General features: G+C 39.7%; 2 protein-coding genes across 5 annotated transcripts in view; one reads left to right on the top strand and one right to left on the bottom strand.

The window, feature by feature from the left end:
- The first annotated feature begins 2,023 nt into the window (after nt 1-2,023).
- On the top strand, nt 2,024-7,196 carry ddx20 (DEAD (Asp-Glu-Ala-Asp) box polypeptide 20). The gene is made up of 11 exons (XM_066643900.1): nt 2,024-2,308; nt 3,097-3,191; nt 3,292-3,460; nt 3,632-3,746; nt 3,857-3,999; nt 4,086-4,224; nt 4,503-4,561; nt 4,679-4,761; nt 4,844-4,949; nt 5,509-5,610; nt 5,823-7,196. The coding sequence occupies exons 1-11, from the start codon at nt 2,107-2,109 to the stop codon at nt 7,010-7,012; spliced, it is 2,403 nt and encodes an 800-aa protein (XP_066499997.1). The 5' UTR covers nt 2,024-2,106; the 3' UTR covers nt 7,013-7,196.
- Nucleotides 7,197-8,701: 1,505 nt separating this feature from the next.
- kcnd3 (potassium voltage-gated channel, Shal-related subfamily, member 3) overlaps nt 8,702-18,750 on the bottom strand; it is a 129,784-nt gene continuing 119,735 nt past the window's right edge. For 3 of the 4 annotated variants that reach the window (XM_066643539.1, XM_066643537.1, XM_066643538.1), the window contains exons 5-8: nt 17,964-17,996; nt 17,626-17,718; nt 15,514-15,770; nt 8,702-14,369 (exon numbers count right to left, since the gene is read on the bottom strand). In XM_066643539.1, the coding sequence (XP_066499636.1) occupies nt 14,183-14,369; nt 15,514-15,770; nt 17,626-17,718; nt 17,964-17,996 (570 nt within the window). In that variant the 3' untranslated portion in view covers nt 8,702-14,182. The remainder of the gene's footprint in view (nt 14,370-15,513; nt 15,771-17,625; nt 17,719-17,963; nt 17,997-18,750) is intronic. The other variant, XM_066643540.1, reaches the window with a different exon arrangement.

Below are 18,750 nucleotides of genomic sequence, written 5' to 3'. Positions count from 1 at the left end.
TAGAAACTGAAGTGAGTCTGTAGTCTCAGGGTCTTCTCTCTGCTTCCTTCGAGCAGTCAGTGAAAGCAGGAGCCGGAGGAATGAGTCCAAACATCACTCCCCCTCAGTCACTTCAAATCAAATGTACAGACTTCAGAACTACCACACAGCCGTGTTTGTTTTTGATACATCTTCGGGACTTCGGGACATAGATGTCTATTCATTTCGTGGGGACTTAAACTATTGACATTAACAAAAATATGTGGTCCCTGTAAGGAAGAGAATACCCCACAATGTTTGTGTTTACAGTTTGTGTGAAAACAACAACCATACACTGACCACTGCTGTACATTTATTTACAGTAATGTGAGTGAATTTTCGGACATAAATAAATTATCTCACAGTGTTCAGATTAAAAACAAATGACCTGACTCCACGTGTAGTGATGTTCAGACTTTAAACTGTCCAGGGTGGAGCTAAACTGTTTTAAACTAAAGGTTCTCAAAGCACAAAACCGAAAGACCGTTAAAGCCAGCAGTCAATAGATGATCAATAGACTCTTCAGCAGGGGCTCATCCATAAGAATAGAAGTGTCCCTTTTGTCCAGTGCCTCAGCTTAACGTCTAGTGAATGCAGAATCACTCTGATTGGACAAACCCTGTGGTGTGAAAATATAAAACAAACCACAATGTTTGGAGATCATCAGTTTTCACTGTAAGGTGCTGTCAGAATGATTTTATTATTTATAAAGATTGTGTCAATTTACTGACACACCTTGTTCCACAATGTCAGTGACAGTAGCTCTTCTGTTTCTGCCAACATTAACATTTTCACTAGATGTTGTCCTGTAGGACTGGACCGTATACAGACTGGCCTTATGGCTACTTAGTCATTCTGACTCTGTCACCAGTTCACCCAATGTCTCTCTGGATCAGGTTTGATACATAATAATCATTGCACACTGGAAACACCCTACACAACCTGCAATTGTCCACAGTCCATCCAGTCAACCATTACAGTTTGGACCTTGTCAAAGTGACGCCTATCCTCATGCTTGCCCTTTTTTCCTGCATCCAACACATCAATAACTGACAGTTTGCTTATACTCTAAACAAATCCTGTTTTCAGAAAAGTTGGGATATTTGTAAAATGAAATAAAAAAAATGAATCTCTTGAACCTTTATTTAACAGACAACGGTACAAGGAATAGATTTTCAGTGTTATCACTGAACTTTACTGTCATTGATAAACATAAAACTTATATCTTATAACTTGAATCTTATACCTGCAACACACTCCAAAAACTTGGGACTGGAGCAAAATAAGAGTGAAAAGTTTATAGAAAGTTCATGTCACACGGCTCTAAAAGTGGGTAAATATAACAGATGTAAATGTAGCATTCACAAAGGGCCCAGTTTGCAAGCAAAAAGAGGTAGTTGTTCATTGCTTTATGCCAAAATGTTTTGAGAGAATTGTCAACAAGTTCAAACAGAGTTTTCGCAAAATGTTCAAGGTGTCAGAATTTTGGTGCGTAATGGTGCATCATGAAGAGGAGGACAACAAAGAGAAGACTATTGAACAGTGCAAGTCCTGTTAGTAACTGTTAGTAACGTCAATTAACTGAAGTGTAATTAAATGAAAAGGTGACCCAGTAATAAACATGCTTTGTCCCTATTTTAGATTTTAATTTAGTGTGTTGTAATTTCACTGAAAACAGGTAAAACCTTTCTTTGTACTCGTCTGTTAAATTGATATTCAAGTGAATTAACAAATTACAGAAAAATTAAAAATTAAGTTTTTATTGCATTTTTAGAAATTGTCCCAATATTTCTGGAAATGGGATTTGTATATCCTACCACATCAGTCATATTCACTTCACCTCAGTGGTTTTAATGTTGTGGCGGATTGGTGTATGTTATGTATAGGTGTAGTACTCTAGAGAGGAAAGGGCTTGTTGGAAAGGACACAGTAACAAATGTCTGTGCGCCATCTTGTGGACATTGTGTCGGAGTTATAATAGCAGCCCGTCTCCTCTACAGCAGGGGGCGCTATAGTGAATTCGTGTCGCAGCGAATAAGAGAAGCAGTAACAAATCCGAGCAGATGTGCAGTGTGTAAGCTGGTGGTTATGAAGATGGCGGCGACAGTGAGACAAGCCGCGCATCAGTTAGAGAGCAGACAGCGCACCGACGATGTTCTTCTCTCTGAGGGAGTTCACTTCAGCTCTTTACTTCTCTCTAAGCCTGTACTTGAGGGACTGTCTCTCTCCGGCTTCCAGAGGCCGTCTCCCATTCAGCTCAAGGCCATTCCTCTGGGACGGTGTGGACTCGGTATGAAACTCAGAAAAAATCACCACATACAGCTCTTAATAATATTACACCATCGCTAGAGTATACACACAGGGTATAAACAAAGAGACTTACGTGTGTAGCCATGGCAACGTTGGAGGACTAGAGTTCTGTGTATGTAGAGATTCCAAACGTTATATGATGGAATCAAAATAACATTTTCAAGATGTTTCCCATTTATTAAAGTAATTAAGTCCCTCTCCCGTTATTTATTTAAACACCAAAACACATCACTTTCCGTCAGAATATTATATTTGGAAATTAATTCCAAGAATAAACTCGTATCCCTAAAAAGTTGCTTAGATGTAACTCTACATTTTAACATTAATTCAGTACACACACATTCATCAATCTGCTTCTATCTTCACTTAACCTTCCGCTGCTCACCTTCATTTTGAAAGCCTTGCCCCTCAAGTTCATAGGATTGCTTCCTTATGTTTATGATGCAACAAACCCTGGCTGTCCAAATTTGCTCAGTTGACACTTTATTTAGTATACTGCAGTTTCAAAGATTAAAAATGCTCAGCCATAGGGTTGACTGTGTGTTTCACTTCGATACAGTGGGAAAGCCCTTAATTTGAACACAATGCATTGTACAGTTCTAGGACACGGTAAAAGTCCCCAGCTCCAGGTAATCAGGAAAACCTAGGTGTATTTCAAGCCACATCTCATTCAAAAGTAATTTTATTCTTTGTAGATTTAATGAAGTTTTTCTTTTGACTCCTTTTATATAAAAGAAAATTCACATAGGAATGTATTTCTGTTCTTAGATCTTATTGTTCAGGCAAAATCTGGCACTGGAAAAACCTGTGTGTTTGCCACCATTGCTCTGGACTCCCTGGTGCTGGAGAATGCTGCCATTCAGGTAGAAATGCCTTTGTATAAAATTTCAGAAGTTTGGTTTACACAGAGGTAAACATGTTCTCAGTGGAAAAGAGGAAATTCTCTTTGGCCTTTTTCTTCAGGTTCTTGTATTGGCACCAACCAGAGAGATTGCTGTACAGATCCATGCGGTGGTCATGGCGATCGGCAGTGCCATGGAGGGGCTGGAGTGCCATGTCTTCATTGGTGGTCGACCTGTCAGTCAGGACAAGCCACATCTGAAGAAATGCCACATTGCTATTGGATCACCAGGTGGGTGAACATACAACAAGGTTTTGGATTTGTCCTTACAGTATTGCTTATTAAACAGATTTGATTCCTAATTATTTAAATGCTTATTTAAAATCCCTACTTAAAATGCTTTTATAATAAGACTGCTTTAAGTGTCTGACACCTGGTTAACACTGTTACTCATTCTATTAGGTCGTATAAAACAGCTGATAGAGATAGGAGCTCTGCAGACTGCGAGTATCAGGCTGTTTGTACTGGATGAGGCAGATAAACTGTTGGAGGAGGGCAGCTTCCAGGAGCAGATCAAGTGAGAGGGAATTTTTTTTTCTCTTTAGTAAATACAGATATGAAAGCAGTTTTTTGCAGTTTCTCAGACCACTGAGATTCTGAGTGTATTTGTCTTTCTGTGTCTCTCAGCTGGATCTTCTCCTCCTTGCCTTTGAATAAACAAATGTTGGCGCTTTCCGCCACGTACCCAGAATCCTTAGCACAGCACCTTTGCAGGTACATGCGAGAGCCGACATTTGTGCGGCTGAACCCCACTGACCCAGGACTCATCGGTGAGCGACATCTCTATTGTTTCTTCATAGAGCAATTAACATAGTGCCTCAGACTATTTGTTTTTCACATCCCTCTTCTCCTGCAGGTCTGAAGCAGTACTATAAACTGGTGCATGCCCATGCCCTGCCCCATAAAGTCTTTGAAGAAAAGGTGCAGAATCTTCTAGAACTCTTCAGTACAGTTCCATTTAACCAGGCATTGGTGTTCTCCAACCTGCACACCAGGTTTGACTTTGTATACACTGTATATATGTAAAAGCCTCATTGTCATTTTCATTTCATTCATTTCCATGTGGTTGTTCTACAGTGCTGCAGATCACAATCTGAATATATGGACATGTATTTTTAAATAAAGTTAATTATATATGAGCCTCATCTTGAAATGCATATTTGTAAAAATACTATTTCTATTTTTGGATAAATTGCTTTTAGTGTAACCACAATATGAGTAAGTTTTCAGGGTGTATTTGTGTGTTATATAAACTGATCTGATCTGTTTGCAGAGCACAGCACTTAGCAGATGTTCTTTCTTCTAAAGGCCTGCCCTCAGTCTGTATCTCTGGTGAGTGCTTAATTAAACATGTCTGAATTAAGTGTATGTATAAAACGTTTCTATTTTTCAAACTCTGTATAATGTGTAAGCACTTTAAAATGGAGCTATTTCTGTTGGTTTGTGCAGGTAGTTTGAGTCAGGAGCAGAGGCTGGAGGCAATGTCCAAGTTGAAACAGTATCAGTGTAGAGTTCTCATCTCCACTGATTTAGTGAGTTCAAATATACATTTGTATAAGATTCCTGTGGCTGAAACTGTCGAGAAAATAACTTATTTGTTTTTCTCTCTTTCAGACGTCTCGAGGTATAGATGCAGAGAAGGTCAATTTGGTGATAAATCTGGACGTACCTCAGGACTGGGAGACGTACATGCACAGGGTTGGCCGAGCAGGACGTTTTGGTCAGTCTTTAACCCCCATGTCCGTAGTCAGCTGTCTAGAAGTGAGAGTACTAAAATTAACTGCATGACCTGGAGGTTGTGGGTTCGATTCACGCTCTGGGTGACTATCTGTGAGGAGTTGGTGTGTTCTCCCCGTGTCCGCGTGGGTTTCCTCCCACAGTCCAAAAGCACACGTTGGTAGGTGGATTGGCGACTCAAAAGTGTCCGTAGGTGTTAGTGAATGTGTGAGTGTGTGTTGCCCTGTGAAGTACTGGCGCCCCCTCCAGGGTGTATTCCTGCCTTGTGCCAAGCACACCAAGACCAAGGTTCCTTGGTGTGCTGCGAATAGGAAAACTAGTCACTGAAATGTATTATCAGTGAAACTGAAGGGGCTCGGGACTTGTTGCTGTGGTACTACTGTCAGTTTTGTTTATTCTTGTTAATCATACATGTTTTTTGTTGGCTTCATTGCAAGTACGCTGAAATTTTAATTAGATTGATGTAAGTGGTTTAACTTTAAACTGCATAGACTGTTTTGGCTGTGATTTGATTAGAAAGACACGTTTATTTTTTTTATTAGGCACTCTGGGGATTGCTGTGACCTACTGTTGCCATGGAGAAGAGGAGAACAAGATGATGGCCATTGCTCAGAAGTGCAGCCTGCAGCTCAGGCTGTTGCCAGGTAATTGATCAGGTCCCGTGCTGGGGTTTAACCCAAATTTCAACTGAGAACATTAGGTCATCCAAGGCAATGAATTCCTTACATTTTGTATAATGTGATTATTATTTGTAAATAGTTTTGCATTCCTAAATTCAGTTCATGACTTTTTTTAAAGAAGTTTTTTAATGACTTTGGTTTTTTTAACTTCTGCCTCTTTTTTCCATTTGGCTCAGATCCAATTCCAGCCAGCCTCATGGAGGAACAGTGTGATTGGGGTGTTAATGTCCAGCCTCCCTCAAAATCAGACTTTTCTATTTCTCTGGAGCCCAAAGTGGACAGAAAGAAGCAGGCCACATCTGAACCAGCAGCTTCTAAATCCTCCAAACAATCTCAGCAGAAAGTTTCCACTAAAGACCATTCTGGTCATCACAGTCAAGTCAAGAACCAGCAACCCAACAGTGAGTGGAAAAAAAGCAAAAATCCTGTCACCAGTACTGAAAGTTCAGCAGTTTCTCCCAAAGCTGGAGCCTCTGCTTCAAACATACAGCATTCAACAGCTCTCACTAGGAAGGAAATGCAAGACGCTCTACCCAAAATCCCTCCTCTTCCATCCTTCAAGTCTCCAGCACGGAGGTCCATGACCTTTTCTGAAGCAGTAGCTGACTTTGAGAACTTTATTACGTCTGGCCCTGGTCGATTCGTTGAGATTATAAGACAGTACGGCGGTCGTGATGAGGGACCTGCTGCTTTTAATGGGCAGTGTCTGAATCGTATTACTGATGAAGCTGATGGAGAGAGTCGAGATGACAAACGTGGCTTATTAGATGGAATCAATAGTCCATCTCAAAGATCATTGGACACAATCTCTCGCCCCATGCCTTCCAGGAGTACGTCTGACAGCTCCTCTTCGTCTTCAGAGAGTGAATCTGAGATGGACACAGAACGGAAAATGGACGCTTCAGCGTCCAGCTCACTGTCCAGTGCCCCGCAGCAGAAAAGCAGCTATAGGCCACCACAGCTACACAGAGTCTCAAAGCACATCACAAAACCAACCCCAGCTGCAACCAGTACATCAAAACAGCCTGTTAAAACCAGACCAGGCCCAGTCAAGCCTCATTTCAAGACTCCACATCAACATTGTCATCAGTTTCAGGTTCAAGATCAGCATTACCAGCATTCCAGTACAGGGCCTGAGAAAAACAGGGCTGGGAAGACAGCCAGCCAAGGGAAGCAGAGATGGAAAGAGGAAGACAAGAAGGAATACTTTGAGGAAGAGGAGAAAGACGAAGACGACCAGTGGAGAGAATATTACAGAGCATGGGAGGATTATTACAGCTCAGCCTACTATTATCACTCACACTATAACTGGCTGGCAGCTTACCGTATGAACACTGTCTACATGATGGAAATGATGAAACACTGAGTTCAAAATAATAAAATGCAAAGAAGTCATGAGGAAAGACCTGAGAAATTACTTTTTACCTAATGTTCAAACGAACTTGTTAGTTTGTTCCTCAGAGTGTGTTGAGGAACTGTATGGGACACATTCAAAATGATCCCCACTTTAATAATTGTATTTGTATAGTGGCCTAATAATAAAGATCTTGTAATACTTGTTTTGGTAATTACATTTCTTATTGGACAAGGGCAGTTTACAGAACTGGAAAAAATGGCACAGTAACTGTTAATTGAAAAATTTCAATGGCAAGATGCATTCAAAGGGGTTTTTTAAATATTTTTAACTGTTGTGGAAGGTAATAAGAGCCTCAAATTCATTTTCAACACTTGTGTAAACATCACATAATAGTAGGATGATGAAGTGATGCTACACTGATTACAGGTAATCACACCAAGCTTTCATTCAGGATAAGACCCATATTCCCACCTCTGATTTTCTGCTAATTACAGGAAGCAGAAATATAACCCTTCTTCACCACAGTGTACTTTTTAAGGGGAAGTAAATACAGTGGAACCTCTACTTACGAACATCTATACTAACGAACTTTATTTGAATATGTTTTGCCTCCACCAATGAACCATGACTCTAGAAACAAACCCGAGCCGGCGGCTGGAAATGGCCACTGACCCCAATAGGCGAGTCTCCCAGCGCCCAGACTTGAGTGAGCTTTTATGATTAGCAAATTGTAGTTTTAGCAGTTTAGCATTAGTGTAAATAGCAGACATCGAAATTCTTGCTAAGTTAAGCCGTATCTACGCTTCGTCTCCCCACATTCACCCGCCTACTCTCCGTTATTCCACCCACTCCCACCTCTCATCATACAGCCAGTGCCTGTGTTACTCCTCCAGCCAGTCGTATGTAACCACTTAAAACTTTTTTATTTCTTTTTTTTATTTTTAGTAATGCTATATGTATTTATTTTTACTAATTTGAGAGTGTTGTAAACATATATCAGTGCAAAAAAGGTGACACATTAATTGCTTTTCCATTATTTTAAATAGGGAAAATTGACTTGAGAAACAAACTTTTCCACTTACGAACCGGGACACGGAACGGATCAAATTCGTAAGTAGAGGTTCCACTGTATATTGTTCTGACAGTGACCATTTATTAAAAATTTTTTAATTTACAGTAAAGTTGGTTGTTCTGTTTTCAAAGAACAATAACTGCTTAAATAATTTATATGCAGCAATAGTTCTTTTGTATAATTGAGATTCTATGTTATATGGTTCTAGCTCAATGGTAACATTGCTACATGTTTCGGGACTTGTGAGTGTGTAAGATTTTTTTTGTGTAATAGTCTTGTTTCCAGTAAGAAGTCCTGTAAGTTATTTCCTGTTAAATGTATGTTTTCTGCTTTTGTCTCCAGAAGAAATGATACTTCACGGCTGTTTGGAACGGAGAGGTGTGGTCTCTGACATTTAAACAGTAGCTATAACCCATCACTGATAGTTTTGTGACTGATAGAATGTGACACAGCCCTGTATAAGGTGTCTTATTTGACCCAATACTTGTGAGGTTTGGTCACGGTTGTTCCAGTGCAGAGTTGAGTTCAGGATCGGTGAGTAATGAGTTTGCAGTAAAATAGTTTCTTTATGAATAACGTTTTGTGAAGACTGAAGAACTCCACACACAGCAAATGAGTTTGTGACAGTCACAGATAATTTATCAGGCGTTTCACAGTTGTGACAAGACAAAATCATAAATTATACTCAACATTGGACAGAGAAGGCAAAAGGGGTCAACAGAACAATGCGATAGTTTCATAAAAACCGAAGCAAAAAGAGCAGAATAAACACAGACGATGAAGAGGAGGAAAACTGACGACCGGGAGGTAGACGGATGAATACCAATTGTAATGAGTCGAACAACAAACCCTTTTGATCATTTGAACATAGTGGACTTATACTTAAACACAACCAAACTGGAATATCTGCCTCTGTTAGACAAGGGATTACTGCTTTAAAAAAATAAATAAAAACATCTAGCCCTATTCCTATTTGAACTCATTCAGTTATATTTTTCACAGAGCCACATTCAGTCATCATAGATGTGATCAGTTTATTTGTGCAGTTATATCGATTGTAATAGGTTTAGGGGAATCAGCAGAGTTTGGTTTTATTATAAAACAATATTTTGTTCCATGCACCACTCCCCACCCCCAAAAGGAAAGTTTATTATATATTTTATATATTACATAAACTTAACATTATTTTAATGTTCTTTAAAGAAACTAAAGGGGCATCACTCTAAAGAACCCTTTGTTTCTAAGAGCTGATATCTGATATTAACACTCCATAAATGAGCAAATACAAAATCCAGAACAAATGTTCTTTCTCTCTGATCAAAAGGATATGTATTAAATGTAAATTGTGAAAATGAAAGTTCTGCCTAAATAGACTGGAGAGCAATAATATATATATATTAAGTGTTAAAATGCCAAAGAATCTACAAACCGTATTATACAGCTGCCTGTGAAAATCTTTAAGAAATGCTTTTATTTTGGTACGTGTTGCTGAACACTAGTTGTAAGAGCTTAGTATACAAAGTTATCTAATGGGAAACTCTAAGTCATGAATCTTTAATTTTTCTTTATAAAACACAGCAAAATGTATCATATGGTAATGAGTCATATGGACACCCTGATATTCCTCTACTTACAGCTAATAATGTGCTTTTCTCCCTTTAATACTGACAGCATTAGGCATCTGATACAATATACACAGTAATACAGCCTAAAACATTGAAGCTGTTATGGTAGATGTTCAGTGTTTTCATACATTTTTTAACGAGCTTCAAATGGCTTAGTGACTGAACACAAATGTCATTTATTCAAATCAATCTAGTCATGTATTAATGCTTAAAAATGGGGAACGTTAATGACTGAATAATAAAATACTTCCCTCTGCAGTCCTCTCGGGTGATTCAGCTTCGAGTGGTTTTTGTGTGAACCTCAAAGAGAATAGATGATGAAATCTCAAAGCTTAGACACTGACCAACCATCCAGGCCTTTCCCCTCTCCTGAACACCCGCTGAAACCTACTCACACACTCAAGACAAATCCACATTAGTGCCTTTCTGTAATCTGGTACGGCGAGTTATTGTAAGTCTCTTAGTTAGACACATGGAACCCATGGTCTTAAATTATTCATATTCCTGAAGTCTTTAAAACAGACGTGATGCAAATACAACACCTTTAAACGGTTTTGGTGACCTCAGGGTGTGTAGGGTTCACTTTTTTGGACGTTAAACCTGTACAATGTTCAGTGGCATAATAAGGAATGGCTGCTTCAACATTCTGAAAAGTAAAAAACAGTTCAAAGAATATTTTTTCTCACAGTAATGGACTCTTCCATCATTGATGTGTACATTAAAAACCTCAATAGCATGTGAAATGTGAGAACTGAAAGCGAATATCTGTAAATCTACTTTGACCTGTATTAACACATAATCAACAAAGCTCCATGATGAATGTTTTTGGGTTGTAAAGATGTATTTGGTAATATTCCCTCTGTGGTGCACAATATCATAAAAACAACTCACAAAGTGCCAAGCTGAAACCCAACAACTAGTGGCATAAGAATCCTCAGATGCTTATGGAAATAATGCGTATTATGTGGTCCAGGTATTAATGTCCATGGCCATAGAAACTTGCGCATTATTAACAATGATTCATAATAATTCCATACGCTTCTATCTAAGATAATAGTGTTTCGCTGCTTGCATCCCACCGGACCCGTTTTCAATGAAAAATACATAGAGACACATTGACCTGTATTCAGTAGCACTCACACTTCCTTGTAGTATTTCACATAGTATCCCAATGTTTCAGGTTTGCATTTACTTTGACGAGTTCTGTTCAAAATTGACCTTTCGTAGACACGTCTGCTGCATACTTTAAGCCTAATGCTAAGTCCATAAACATGGACTAAAGCTCCATTTTAATATCAGATAAAAAAAATAAAGATACTTCAAATAAACAAACATTCAATCCCTTTTTACACTTTAAATAACACCACAAATGAAGAGTTTCTGAGCATGAAACATTAAACACGAACCAGTTCAGTGGTTCCCCTCCTAAACTGTTGACATATACGCATACACCATCTGATTGGCAAAGCCATCTTATTGGCAAAGAAACACAAACAGATCAAAAGGGAGTGAGTGATGAACAAGAAATCTGATTGGTCCATGTGAGTGTCAGTCAAAATCACACTGGCTTTTGCGGTCAACACGGCTGAGTTCATTAAAGACTGTCCGTGCTTGGAGGAAGAAGAAAATTAATGGTGAAAGGGTGACAAACACCAAAAGTTGCTATGCAGGTAGAATACACAAACACACACATAACGAGGTCTACTTTTTTCAATTAAATGTCCACTGATCAGGAAAGTAACAAACACTGAGGACCAAAACAACTATCGAAAGCATGGTTTCTGTGACACGAGGGGACAGGGCAGCACTGGACCACAGTGAGAGAGGAAAAGGGCGGCAGCTGCACTGGTTTTTCTTTTTTTGCCAAAACAATGGCCAAATATTACAAAATATCCTATTAACAATATTCACAAAGAAACCAAGGCTTAATACATATCCTACTCGCAAATTCTCAGCAAATGCCTTGTGCTTATAGTCAAACAGTTTGAATTCTTATTTTATATTTCTTCTCTTTTTGTGGTTCTGTTATACAAGGGGATAACTGGTGATTCGCAGATTGATACTGTTTCGCCATGTTGTCCGTCAACATCTTGGACCAAAAGAAGGATAGAGTTTCCCAGGAGAGAGAGGAAGTGGAATATAGAAGAGGAAAAAAAGCTCCTTCCCCCAAGAGAGGCACATACTGTGTGAAAGGCTCTAGGCTGATGCACGCTGAGAGCTTACGGGGATATGACACACACACACACACACACACACACACACACACACCTAATGCTAAAACGTGATACTACTCTATATTTCTCTTAAACTGACACATAAAAATGTAAAAATATTCATGTCTGCGAACCTATTTTGTATTCATATTGTCGTTTTAGCGCTAAAGCAAGTCAAATTATACCCTTAACATGGGAAAAACATGCGATGTGCAACAGCTGCACATGATGTCTTTTGTTATTGTTGACTGATATATAGGCGAGAGAATAAGACCAACGGAAACAAATGAAAATAAAAGTCTAATACATTAAACTTTACTTGTCTTCCTGCCAGAGCATATTCCATTACTGGCGATCTGAAGAAGGCCACATTCACAAGGACAATTTGATATCAATTTAATAGTTCACACCGTGCCACTGATTTTAAGGAGGAAAATATTTTGAAACAAAAGATGGCACAGCAATGACCAAAAACGTCACCAAAACCTGTAAAATTAAGATGGAATGCAAAATGGGGACAAGATGCTGTGTACTCATACAGAGCTGTATAATTAAAGCTAAGGCTCAGTTAGCATGAAATTAACAAACATACACTCACCAGACCCTTTACTGACTACACCTACACCTTGTTTCTACATTCACTGTCAATTTTAGCAGCTCCTCTTAGCTTGTAGGATTACTCTGTAGTTGTAGAGTTACAGGTTTGTGATCCCTTTTTCACACTGTTCTTCAATGGTAATGACCTCCAGGGGACCACCACGGAGCGGGTATGATTCGGCTGGTGGATCACTCTCACAGCTGCAGTGACACTGACGTGGTGGTGTGTCAGTGTGTGTTGTGCTGGAACGAGTGGCTCAGACACCGCTGTGCTTGTCACTGTTGTACTGAGAACAGTCCACCAACCAGAAATATCCAGCTATCAGTGTCCTGTGTCCACAGATAATGAGCAACACAAACTATTAATTTAAATCCTTCATTAACAAGGTCGTCCACTCGTAACAGCACAACACACACTAAGTGTCACTGTAGTGACGAGAATGATCTACTTCCCGACTCGTATCTGCTCTGTGGTGGTCCTGACCGTTGAAGAATATGGTGAAAAGGGGGCAACAAAATGTAGAGCAACTAATAAAATGAACAATGAGTACAGAAACCTAGACCCTTTGTCTATGGTTACACCTATATTTAGATCAGAATTTCTTATGGTGGCCCTCAAATTTTTTTTCTTGGAGCAGCAGTGGAGCTTCTTTTTTGACTCCTGTTGGAAATTTCACATACAGTACAAATCAGATGTTTGGACACACCCACTTAGGGAGGTATTCCTTTGTTTTGGGCCATTTTCCACATATTGTGAATGTACAGCACTGGTCAAATGTTTGGACATCTTTTTATTAAATTGGTTTCCTTTGTTTTTTATTATTTTCTACATTGTTAATGAATATGGAAGACATTAAATCTATGAAGACACACATATGGGATCATGCAGTAAATAAAAAGGTGTTAAACAAACCAGAATATGTTTGATACTTATGATTCTTCAAAGTAGCCACCTTTTGCTTTGCACGCTCTCGCTGTTCTCATGAGGTCTTCACCTGGAATGGTTTTCAGTGAACAGCTGTGGCCTCGTCACAGAGTTAAATTTGTAGAACTGCTTGCCTTCTTAATGTGTTTGAGACCATAACTTGGGTTGTGCAGAGGTAGGGGCTGATACACAGTTCTGTACAGTGAACAGCCTTATTCCACCAATGGTTAATAAGATGTTGTGTCCAAACTTTTGACTGGCATAAAATGTAACCGTAGGTGGCAATGGGAGTGGCATTCAAGACCCATTCATTCAAATACCAGGTGTTAGCAACTATACATCTAGGTTTCCACTTGTTTTAGTCAGACTGCAAACTGTCCTTGTGAAAGTGGCCAAACCTGCAGCTTGTATTTGGATAAAAAAGAGAAAAGAACACAAAACAACACAATAAATAGAAAAGAAAAAAAAAGTGCTTGATGCAGAGTGACTCTTGACATCCTCATCTAATCAACCTCAGGACAGATTGATTCTTATGGCTCTTCTGCGCTCTCTCTCTCTTGCTCTCTCTCTCTCACACACACACACACACACACACTTTCTTTCACCCTCCTGGTGGTTGTTCAGTCTGAGTCGGAGTCAGTGCTGTCTTTCCGCCACTAGGGGGCAGGCAACTACACAGTTTTCTCGTCCTGAGTGCTCTTCCCCTCTTTCTGTTCTGCCTTTCTACTGGTTCTCTGGCCGTGTCCATCACAGCGCCGAGACCTTGACCACGCCAGCACTGGAGTTGGAGGGAGGGTTGGTGGGGGTCTCTGGGCTGCATGGGGAGTTGTTGGTGGGTGGGGTGGGGATGCTGATGATCGCCGTGGTAACCTGACTACTGCTCTTACAGTTCAGACTTGCTGATTCATCTTGCATCATGTTGAGGCTGGAACGACTGGAGAGAGAGAGAGAGAGAGAGAGAGAGAGAGAGAGAGAGAATAGAGTTATATTTTTGCTTTTATTTATTGACGTTTATGACACAGAACACAGAAAGTACCAGTCAAAATTATGGAAACATCTACTTTTAGAATCATGTTCCTTATTTTCACTATTCCATATATTTCTGAATAATAATGAACATTTTAACGCTTTCCCTTCATGTTCTCTGCTCACTCTAGGCTTTATATCATGCATTTCATGAGGAGCCCCCAGGATACATTTCTAACACGACTGAAACATTTCAACATCTGCTTTCAAGCCCTGGCTGCTGAAAAATGTACTTGTTTAAGTACAAAAATAAAAAAGAAAATCCAATCCGATAACTAACGTTTAACTACTGTGTCTAGGCCTCTGAACCTTCATATGGAACCAAACCTTTGGTGGTCAATTCATGCTAGCTTCTTAGCGGTAGCACAGAGTGGTCAGCTCTGCAAACTAGACTCAGTATGATGTGTATGGCTTGAAAGATTTTTGTGAGCTGACAGTATATATATATATATATATATATATATATATATATATATATAAAGTTTCCCACTGCTCCAATCTGACAGTCTCTCTGTACCATTTATTATCAACTATAAATGAGTGTGCAGGCTAGCTGTCCAGAGCTGTAGGAAAATGATTCCGACTACACAAGGTGATACAAACACGGTTTCTTCTGCTTTCCTGCACCCCTCACTGATACATAATCAGCAATACTGCCAAATATGTCACAATCTCCAGCTAAATCAACTCTGTAGTGCAGAATAGTAGTGTTATTGCAATGTTTATGACTACAATAACAATAACAAAGCACTGAAGCAGCACACATTATGAGAACTTATTCTTTTAGAATGTGATAATACTGTATTATGACATGATTCAAAGATCTTGAAAAATATTCCTGAAAACTAAATCTGCATTAATATCTCATCTATGAAAGCACCAGTTATCATAAAGACTGCTTTAGTCAATACCCCCCTAAAATATGATCAAAACTGATGCTTTTTGAAATCAGCCTGATAAAGAATTATAATAAAATTCACAGATCATCTGGATCAAAATCTGAAGCTTCTGAAACACATGCCTTAATTAAAAGTTCTATGTGCATGCATTACCTTGTGTTGAGAGTCTGCTGCTCTCCACACTGGATGTGTATGGCGCTGAGCTCCTGCAGGTTGTGTTTGTGTGGGTGTGTGAGAGTGTGAGTGTGTGTTGCGTTTGGGGGCGGACTGCTCTTCTTGGCTCTTCGTGAGCAGCAAGTTCCTGTGATTCCCTCTCGACTGGACAAAGAGGGGCTCCGCGAGGGGAAAGTCTGCAGACCGCTCTCCAGATAACTCTGCTCAAAGAGCTGCTCATCCACAAATTCATGATTCTAAACAGAGAGAGAGAGAGAGAGAGAGAGAGAGAGAATCAGAGTCAAGGACTTTCAAACTCATCATAAAAAAACACTTAAACAGCAACAAGTTAAAGCACAGTGCTCTGTAAAGGTCAGACACCTCCCTTTATCCTTTAATCTCTAGTAAAATAACTAGATTAAAATTGATAAAGTTTACAGCATTTGTAAAAAACTAATTATGCAACTTGCAGGAATATTATTTCATGCCGCAATCCGCCCCATTTCATGACGTTGACACCAAAGAGGGCTGCAACTGAGCTCTCTAAATAATTAGTGTATTGGTCTGTGGGTCAATGATTTCAGTTAAAACACAGCTGATTTTTGACCATGTCACATCCAATAGCAATTACCACTGCAAAAAGAAGTGATTATAAAATATAGCATTAGTAATATAACTTTTAAATACTTTGCAGCATTATAAGTCTACTCTCAGCAACACTCACCCTATATTTCTTGTTTCACTGCATTCATTGAAAGGTATTGTTCATATGGTGAACTCTACCGTATATTTTCCACAATGTCATATCAAACTCACACTACTCTAAAATGCCTAGTGCTTATGTAAACATTATACAAGGGCAGCAGTTCTACACAGGCCAAGGGCTGTTTTACTTTAAGGGGAGCAGAAGATATTCTGCCATTCCTCTCTGTTAAATCACTTAGAGAGAAATCCCATGCCCCATATATCTGAGCCTATAAAGGATATCTTATGTTCCACATCTCTCTTTATAACACATGGCCAATGTATTGCGTGCCACAACGGACAGTTTAATCTGTATGCACAGCAGCCCACTATACAGTTTACATATATGTGAGGTGTGCATGGGTTTAAGGACGTAAGAGTCTACACTGTAAATGCTCCAAGAGTTGTCTGTCCAGTTTCCAATGTGTAATGTTTGATGATTTAACTACTTTTTCAGATTCTTAAGAAATACAGCAGTGTCAAAATATATAATGGTAGTCCTAACAACCATTTCTCATAAAAAAAACAGTACTTAAATGTGTTTTAATATTTCATTCATTCATTTATTCATTATATAACACACACACGCACAGACACTTTTGATTCGCCAATCCACCTACCAACGTGTGTTTTTGGACTGTGGGAGAAAACCGGAGCACCGGGAGGAAACCCACGCGGACACAGGGAGAACACACCATCTCCTCACAGACAGTCACCCGGAGCGGGAATCGAACCCACAACCTCCAGGTCCCTGGAGCTGTGTGACTGCGACACTACCTGCTGCGCCACCGTGGTGCCTGTTTTGTAATATTTTTGTGAGAAAAAATTTTTTTGCTGTACATTTTCTGTTCACTATACCACTGCAAAACGACAACAGAGCACTATGAGTCAAAAAGGACCCTTGTAACAGTCAAGGAAATGTAAGTAAAGGTTTGAGTATTTTGAATTATGTATTTGTTGATCGACAGATCTTTTATAGAGACTGATTCGCCACTCAAAAAGTTGTTTCATTAATCAAAGATTTATTGTATAAAAAAATAGGTCTTCCTTCAAGCTGAAGCCGTGGCGTTCAGAGTCTCTGTTCCTCAGTGCGAGTAGGGAGAGTCTGACCTTGAGTGCAGGGTTCTGTGATCTTTTATTCAAACTTGATTACGCCCCTCTTTAACAGACTTTCTTTGCCTTCAAACTAGTTTTTTTTTTTTTTTTTGGACTATGTGTGTGCGTGACTAAAGAATGGAATGTGCCTATCTCAGCATGCTTGCAGAGCAGAGTTACGCTTCAGTTATTTTATTTTCTAACATATTTTAATGGCATTTATTGGCCAGTCTGGCTGTAAGTGAATAAATAAAAGTGTATGTGTTTTCTGACCGTGGTTTTCTCCAGGCAGTGCAGTAGGTGGTGGTGTTGACTCTCTATTATTGAAGTGGTTTTATTCAGATGTCGCTTTTCACCTGTGGAGCTCTGCAACAGAGGTCACACACGCACACACACACGCACAGACACGCACACACACACACACACACACACACACACACAGGTATTGCAATATAGAGGGGAAAGGGGGAAACACAGAGGAAAAGAAACACATGCATAGAATATAGGTTAATTTCTATATCATTAAAATCATTATGTGTTCAGCACAGAGAGAGAGAGAGAGAGAGAGAGAGAGAGAGAGGGTTGTGTGTGTGCACTTTTTGCCTCAGTACCTGATCTGAAATTTTCATCCTGTAAGGTAGTTGCTGTAGTTGATGTGGTGAGAGAGGGAGACAAAAACATGAAGAGAGAGAGAGAAAGGGAGAGAGAGAGAGGTTTACTCATTTTGGAAGGCCTGGCTTCTTCCAGGAACACTGTTATGTAACTGTTAGGGACCAACAGTGTGGATATATATGTGAGAGGACTGAGAGCAAGCAGGCCACCATACAGAGTGAGAGTTTCTGAAGACACACACACACACAGGGCCTTCAGCAGGCAGCAGCACAGGCAGTAAATTACACCGCTGTTTGACATTAACGCTCGGCTGAGCTATTGCACTTCATTTGGACTTCAAAACACACCGGAGTGCTCGCTAATGCCACACCGGCTGTACATGTCTATGGGCTGCTGAGTTACTGCACGGGGTACGGGCTTGGAGCCCTGTGACCACACACACACACACACACACACACACACACACACACAAAGCCCTTCGCTCCCTCTTCCATTTCTATAGCGCCTCAGCTTCAAGAGAGAACGTACCAAAATAACAGCAGTGAGTCAGGGAGCTGTGAGTGGGCAGAGAGACAGAAAGAAAGAGAAGGAGAGAGTGAGAGAGACAGATAAATAGATGTAGATAGAGAGAAATGTAGCTAGTTGAGCAGTGTAGGTAACTCAGGGACAGGTGTGTATCTTTAATGCACTCACTAGCTTCACTTCATTGTGAATATCGAATTAACCTATAGCTATTAAACAGTAGGCTTTATGTCTAGTTATAAATCATAGTTATTATCAAGTGAC

Source organism: Hoplias malabaricus, chromosome 14 (assembly GCF_029633855.1).
Source record: "Hoplias malabaricus isolate fHopMal1 chromosome 14, fHopMal1.hap1, whole genome shotgun sequence".
Taxonomy (NCBI): Eukaryota; Metazoa; Chordata; class Actinopteri; order Characiformes; family Erythrinidae; genus Hoplias; species Hoplias malabaricus.
The sequence above is the reverse complement of the archived record's forward strand: the minus strand, read 5'-3'. Positions and strand labels throughout refer to the sequence as shown.